Source organism: Sapajus apella, unplaced genomic scaffold (assembly GCF_009761245.1).
Source record: "Sapajus apella isolate SASKATOON/1434 unplaced genomic scaffold, GSC_monkey_1.0 scaffold117, whole genome shotgun sequence".
Classification (NCBI taxonomy): domain Eukaryota; kingdom Metazoa; phylum Chordata; class Mammalia; order Primates; family Cebidae; genus Sapajus; species Sapajus apella.
Window position 1 is genome coordinate 5,385,193 of NW_022437057.1, and position 7,610 is coordinate 5,392,802.

The 7,610-nt window shown below is 50.6% G+C and overlaps 1 protein-coding gene across 4 annotated transcripts in view; it reads left to right on the top strand.

The window, feature by feature from the left end:
- The window catches only part of CPLX2 (complexin 2), an 80,838-nt gene extending 73,488 nt beyond the window's left edge, over positions 1-7,350 (top strand). For 3 of the 4 annotated variants that reach the window (XM_032260397.1, XM_032260394.1, XM_032260396.1), the window contains exons 2-4: positions 5,794-5,912; positions 6,049-6,224; positions 6,979-7,269. In XM_032260397.1, coding sequence (XP_032116288.1) covers positions 5,882-5,912; positions 6,049-6,224; positions 6,979-7,176 — 405 coding nt within the window. In that variant the 5' untranslated portion in view covers positions 5,794-5,881 and the 3' untranslated portion in view covers positions 7,177-7,269. Of the gene's footprint in view, positions 1-5,793; positions 5,913-6,048; positions 6,225-6,978 lie in introns of all 4 variants that reach the window. The other variant, XM_032260395.1, reaches the window with a different exon arrangement.
- Positions 7,351-7,610: the final 260 nt, after the last annotated feature.

A 7,610-nucleotide genomic window follows, 5' to 3' on the forward strand; every position in this document is an offset into this window, starting at 1 on the left:
GCAGTGAATACAGCCCAGACTTGAGCCAAACAAAAAAAAAAAAAAAAAACCAGAAAAACAGCCACAAGGACAACCACTGCAGGTGCCCGAGTCGGCTTCTCAGACGGCGGGGCCCAGTCCCGAAAGCCTCCTGCGACTCAGATGGTCGAGTCCCAGCCAGTGCCTCCGCTGCCTTTGGGCCGGGACGGGCTTGGAGGGAGTCGGAGAGGGGAAGCTGAAGGCGTGCCTTGGGTCCCCAGAGCGCTAAAGGCATGGAAACCTGTACAGCAACCCCCCTCCCTCGCCTCCCGCCTCCCCTCCCCCAACGCAGCATCCGCCACCCACTCCCACCCCAACCCACCCCCACCCTCCTTCCCGCGCAGGGATAGACCAAGGCTTCCCGCAGAACCGCTAAGGAGCGCCTCCTGGCGGCTCGGCCAAAATCCTCAACTGCCGGCAACCTGCTGGACCTCAGCATTCCTGCAGGCATGTGGCAAAACATCCACACACACGCCTGCACACACGCGCGCACTCATACGGTGTCTACATCCAGAGTTTCACACACGGTGTTATACTTTCAACGCATACACCCTCATGCACTCGTTGACATGTTAAATTCAACCCAGCACACATGTCCTCAGGATCTACCATGTACCAGGAGTTGTAGCATATTCTGGGGACAGAAGAAATGAACAAGATACTGGTCCTGTCCTGAGAGGAGCTCAGAGTGACCAGGAAGGGAAAGACAGACAGAGAGAGCATGTGCTGCAGGCAGGCAATGCTGCCCTAGAAAGTGCCACGGGTCTCCAAAGGGGAAGATGCCCTTACATCTCGCCAAGGAGATATGGGCAATTGGATGAAAGGAGGGCTATTTGAGAAGGATCTTTGAAAATCAGCACTGACGATGATGTTAATGATGACAGTGATGATGTTAAATAATGTGTACGGAGCACCTACTCTGTGCCAACACTGGGCTGAGCACTTTATTTGCATCCCCTCATTCAGTGCTCACTACAAGCCTTGGAAATAGGTGTTGCTGTCTCCATTTCACAGATGAGAAAACATTGAGTCACTTGCTCAAGTTTCCTTAGTAAGTGATGGAGCCAGGATTTGAACTGGCAGAGATGAGGGTAAGAGTTTCCAAGGCTGTGGGAATAGCATGCACAAATGCCCAGATATTTTCAGAAAGAGTACCTGTTGGGAAATATGTGCTGAAGCAGAGCCCTGTGCAAGAGGTGGCACACGAGCAGCAAGGAAGAAGGATGCCAGGCTGTGCAGGCCTTGAAGGTCAGCACAAGGACTCGCATCAGTTTAACAAGGCCATGGGGAGCCATTGCAGGGTGTGTATGCATGAGCAAATCTGCCCTTTACAAAGATTAATTGGACGGCCATGTGGAGGGTAGATGAGAGCTGGGGGAGAGACAATTAGAGGTTACAGACAAATCCAGAATCTCTAGGCCCTGGACCAAGGCATTAGCAGCAGTTGGAGAGTGGAAGGTGGGGATGCAGGCAGCTTTGCAGAGCTACAGTGTCTGGACTTCTCCCTCGGCACTCCCATCCCAATCGTACTCACCAATTCCCTGTGTGATCTGTTATCCAGCTTCTACCTCCCCAGCCCAACTGAATGCTGTGAGACCACATGCTGGGACTCCCTTGTTCCCTGCCACAGCCCACCCAAACAGTGTCTGGCAGAAAGTAGGTACTCAAGGAATATTTGTAGTATGAGCAAGTGAGTGAATAAATAAATGAGTAAATGAGGAATCAGTTGAGGTGATTGGAACAAAGCATGCTAGAGGAAAAGATGGGTGTGTGGGGAAAGCCAGGGTAAGATGATCTTTGGACAGATAGAATGAGATGATCCATGTGACAATATCCAGCAGGGAGTTAAATGTGCAGGTCTGGGGGAGGGGAGGAAGCGAGAGGGAGGTATCTGTGGCTAAAGAAGTGCCCTAAACCTATAGGAGTAGATGAGATTCCCAAGGGAGACAGAGGAGCAGTGGGAGTGGCAGGAGGGGAATTTGTTTGGAGAACATCTTTGCTTTAAAGGAAAGAAAAGGAGTCAGCAAAGAAGAGAGAGAAGACCTAACTGAGAAGTAGGATGAAGACCACAAGAGTGCTGTGTCATGGAATTCAGGAGGAGATTCCAAAAGGCTGACAAAGGTTGGGGGAGGGAGTCAGCAGCCGCCTGTGATTCAGCAGAGAGATGGAGAAGGACCCTCGTGGATCTGGCAATGGGAAGGTTTCTGGCGACTGATTATGGCAGTTTCAGGACTCATAGGGAGGCAGCAGAGCTGTGGTCTCACAGAGAGGTAGAGCTTGACTGGGAGGTGAAGACGTGGAGATGCCAGGCGGACACCACTTCAGCACAAAGTGAGAGGGTTGGCATTAAGGGAAATGCAGAATTTAGGGAAGGAGTTAGAGAAGGGAGGGAATAAAAGCAACCTATGGAGAGGAGATGGAAGACATGAGGAAGAGGGAGTGATGAGGTATAAAGAGAGGGAATCCAGGGCACAAGCGAATGAATTGGCTTCAGCCTAAAGGAGAGGGCTTTTTCCTCAGGAGCTAGGAGGGGAGGTTATGGGAGCTCCCATTCACTGACATTAATTGTTTTGATTATTACAGCCACCATTTTCTGAGCACTCAGCATGTGCAAACACATCCCATAGAGTAGTTCTAAAATATCAAAGTGGCATTATAATTCTCATTTTATAGAGAAGATCAAGTATCAATGAAGTTAGGTCAATTACTCACTATTGTACAGTTTAAAAAGTGGCAGATTCAAGATCTGAGTTGGGCATGCCTAACCTCAGAGCTCATACCCCTTATGCTTTGCCCATGAAGTAGGGGGAAAGTCACCTGCTGAGAGGGAGGAGGCATTAGTAGTTTGGGCCTTGAGAAAAGGAGAGTTGGTTAGGGGAGCACAGACAGAGCGAACGGGAGACTGCTTAACACCTCAGAGGTCCATGCTGGGATGGGGGCAGCAGGATTTTTGGGCAGACTCAGGAGTTTCAGATAAAGAATCCCAACAGGCTGAAGAGGAGCTACTTAGAGCACAGGGATGTGAGCATTTGGAAGACTCAGTGGCGAGTAGAGTTACTTTGCAAACTGGGGGAGGGATGGCAGTAGTAAACAAGGTCTGATGAATGCACGCATGCAAGCAGAGGTGGTCGGAGAAGGTGATAGTTTCGTGATACAGAAATGGCATGTTGAGTTTGAGCGGTGCCCACGGACATCCAGGAAGGGGTATCCAGGAGAAGGTCAATGTGTTTTTTAACTTATTTATTGCCTATTTCTCTACACATATGTGCATGTATCCCCGCACTCACACACACATACATACCTCAGAATGTAATCTCCATGAGGGCAAGGCTTTGTCTGTCCTGTTTCCTGTACATCCCTAGTGCCTAACACATTGACTGGCATATAGTAGGTGCTCAATTAATACTTGCTGGGTGAGTGAATACAGAGGTCTAGGTGTCATCAGTGTCAGTGGTCATTAAAGCCCCTAGAATGGATGAATTATCCCAGAGAAAGTTTAGAAAGAAAAAAGAGGCAGGGGCTGAGGTCAGAGTCATGGGGAAAAGGCTTATGTAAGAGACAGGAGGAAGAAGAGAAGTCAGAAAAGGCAAAGGAAGAGAAGAGGAGAAAAGAGGATAGGAGAGGAAACAGTAAGGGGATGCAGGGACAGGATATAGCTGAGTCACAAAACCAAGAGAGAAGGAGATCTGAGGGTACAGTGGGGTTGTCAGCAGTTCAAATGCTGCAGACTGCTTCAGCAGAGACACTGGAGGAAGGGCCTGGAAGATCATCTGGTCCAGGAGAGAGACGTGTCGGAATCACCCAGCAACTTAGGGTGAGGCTGCAACTAAAGCCTGGGTGCCCTGCCCACCAATTTGGAACATCTCAAATTAGAGCTCTGCATCTCCCACCGCCACCTGGTAATTCCTTGAGCTCTGTGTAAACACAGAGTAGGAACCTAAGAATTTCTAAAATCACTTGATTATTAAATTGTTCATTTCCTGTTCCTAGAAATGAAGTCTTTTCACAATGTCTTAAACGAAAACATCTCGACTGAGCTGAGCAACCCTCAAACTCAGAATTCTGGGTCAGGCGGTGGGCTCTCCTACATTTCTTAGAAAACATGAAAAGCCTGTTCTTTTTTGGCTTGTTCCACAAACACGTAGTCAGCAATGGCTGATGTTTTATGAGTTCCTGTGACATCCAGGCACTTGAGCGGTATCATTCATTCTCCTTCAAACATCCATAAAAGGGAGGCCTTAATACTCTCCCCCATTTTGCAGAGAGTGAACTGAAGCTTGCCCAGGGACCTGCAGCCAGTAAGTCTAGGTGCTTGGATTTTGAACCAGGTGTGTCTGATGCCAAAGCTCCTGGGTTGTTTTTTCGCTTTACTTTTTTTTTTTTTTTTTTTTTCCTGCTACATCATGACTTTCTCTTCCCTAAACAACCTATCAGATGAGATGGCCTGATCACATCAATAAGCTCTTGGGCCCCATGTCATGAAATGATCTCAGTCTACCGATATGACTTCTCATCTTGAGAGAAATGAAGAAAATCTATCAAAGAACAACCAGCGACCCTGAACTCTGCCAGGTTGCAATATCTGCCATGTTTTCCCAGGACCCCTTTTTCTTCCTTGCAAGGCTATGTGGGACAAAAGGCCTTGGGGAGCAGGCCTGGCCTCAGCTTGCCATGAAGCTACTTCACACGTTGGATAGCTCACAGATGTCTCCTCTGCACTGGAAGAGATCTGTGTCTGTTAAAGAACCAGTGGAACTGAATGGTCGAAATACAAAGAAAATCCCAAGTTAGAGCACTGGGCTTCAGCTTCTTGGGGATGTAGGGAAGAGGGTAAGGAGGACCAAGGGGAAGCTCTTCCTCCCCCAGCGCTACCACTGGAAGAGTTCCACTTTTGCATATTTTTTATATTGAGATTCCCATTAAGATTTTATTTGGAGAACACTTCTAAGGCAAAAAACATAACGATAAAAAATACAATAAAAACTGAAAGTTGGGGATTTAGCAAGAGGGGTAGGGTACTAATATTTGCCGAGTGCCTGCAAGGCCCGTGCTAGGTAGTTTAAAAGCCCTCAGCTCCCAGAAGATGATAATGTCTCCAACAGTCCCATGCGTAATTCAAAATACAAATCGATATTAAGCTACAAAACATAAAAATTACATGTACGCTACAATAAAAATAACTTATTTTCCATTTGTCTAATTTCGAAAGTCAGGATCCGTTTAACCAAGCTGGCTGTTCTCATTTGCTCAGTTGCCTCCGACTGGCTGAGGCCATAACACAGGCTGGTCTTTTGATGGGATGATACTGTGGTCCGGGCCGGGCCCTCTCCAATCTCCGTGGGAGCCCTGGGAAAAGGCATTGCCATTTCTCTCTTAGAGAGGAGGAAACTGGGGACTCGAGCAGGTTAAGTGTCTTGCTGAAGTTCCCATGGCAAATAAGGAAATAACTGTGGCATTGGAGCCCAGCTCTGCCTGACTCCAAGTTTCAGGCTTTTTCCAATGCTCCTCACTTCAATCAAATCTGAACAATAGGGTCAGGATGAAGGATTTAAAATAGGAATCAAACCGCTTTCAAAACGCTTTTTGGCAGCACCTTCGTGTCTGCCCAGTAAATCGTTCTCTTCCATCTCCCTTTCCCTCTACCAGGGCATTGGGTCTTGACCTCAGAGCGACAGGTGCCTGGTGTCTGAACCAGGTTGAGGCTGCTGTCTGTCTAGCTTCACTGCCCTGCCTGTGAAGAGGCTCTCCCGTCTGACTCCCAATTCTCTTTTGCAGGTTGTCACATCTTCTTGAGCCAGGCCAGCCAGCAGCGCTGCATGCAAATTCTGCCGTGGGCTAGGACACGCTAACCAGAGCCGGCAGCATGGACTTCGTCATGAAGCAGGCCCTTGGAGGTGAGGTCCAGCGCCCCGCCGCGCGCCCTCAGCGGGTCGGACCCTGCAGGGAGGGTGCCTCGGCTTGCCTGGTCCCTCTCTCCCCCGCCCTGACCCTAGCTGATCCCGCCCCCTTCCTCCCACCCCTTCCCCGTAGGGGCCACCAAGGACATGGGGAAGATGCTGGGGGGAGAGGAGGAGAAGGACCCTGACGCACAGAAGAAGGAGGAGGAGCGGCAGGAGGCACTGCGGCAGCAGGAGGAGGAGCGCAAGGCCAAGCACGCGCGCATGGAGGCCGAGCGGGAGAAGGTCCGGCAGCAGATCCGAGACAAGGTCAGCTCCGCCCGCCTGCCCGCCCTGGGGAGGACCACAAGCGGGTAAAACCGGTTCCGCGAAATCCTGAATCCCAGCTCTCACCTTCGCCTTAGCTCTCTTTGAGCCTCATTCTTCTCATCAGCAAAATGGGTGTCACAAGGACACCTCCCTCAAGGGATCCTTTTGGGGGATTAAGTAAGAGAATGCGTGCAGTAGGTACTCCAAGAGGGTGGACTCTGCTACGGTCCACCATCTCGCACTGCAGATCCTTGGGACCAAAAATGAGTGCAGCTCTGAATTTGGGAATGTTTGAAAAAATACCACAGCGTCCTAAGCACCTTGCGCTGTTAGGTGTCACTCCCGGGAGGTCTGGGGCTGCTACCCTATGCACGGTCCCGTGCATGTCTGTTAGTGCCGGGCAATAAATCAAGGCTAGAAGTAGTCTTCCATTGGTTCAAGTCAGGTTTCATCACCAAAATTTGGCTCAAAATATATGAGCAAACACCCCGTGTTCAGACCCTTGAGGATTTCAACACAGCAGCAAGTACTGATGGGCAGGTGTTAATTTTAAAGGAAACTCCATGCATGGTCTCGCCCATTGAGGACTAGGCACCATCCTACAGGGAAACATCCTTATCCCCACTTTACCGATGAGAGGACTGAGGCTCGGGAAGTTCTCCTGGCCACCTCAGCCAGGGCTGCACGACCATGAGACCCCACTGTCTACTTGCCCACCTGGCTTCATGCTCGTCTCTGCCCTCCCCCTCCCCAGTATGGGCTAAAGAAGAAGGAGGAGAAGGAGGCGGAGGAAAAAGCGGCCCTGGAGCAGCCCTGCGAGGGGAGCCTGACCCGGCCCAAGAAGGCCATCCCTGCCGGCTGCGGGGATGAGGAGGAGGAGGAAGAGGAGAGCATCCTGGACACGGTGCTCAAATACCTGCCCGGGCCGCTGCAGGACATGTTCAAGAAGTAACCAGGCCTCCTGCCCCAGCCCACTCCACCTGTTACTACTTCTTTTTGGTTCTTTTTCTTTGGTTAAGCCTCAATTCTGAAGGGGAAAACCTCAGTTGGCCTCTGCCCCCATTCCCTGGCCAGGGGCTCCTCCCCCTCAGCTCCCCCTCACACCTCCTTTCATTCCAGGGCATCCACCTGCACCCGACTCCCAAGTAGCTTGAAAAAGGGAAGACAGTCTTTCCCCAGTGGGGGTGAGGGGGGTGTACCCAAGGCCAAAGGTACTGTGGGGCCCCCTCAGGAAGCCTAAGGTCATGCTAGTATGGTGACCCCCATACATTCCTTCATGCTCCCCACTGCCAGGAGGACCACTGTCCCCAGCCAGCCAAAGTAATGACACATTCCAGCCCTGCCCAGCATGCCGACCTTTGGCCTCTGACCCTCAGTGGGCCCCCA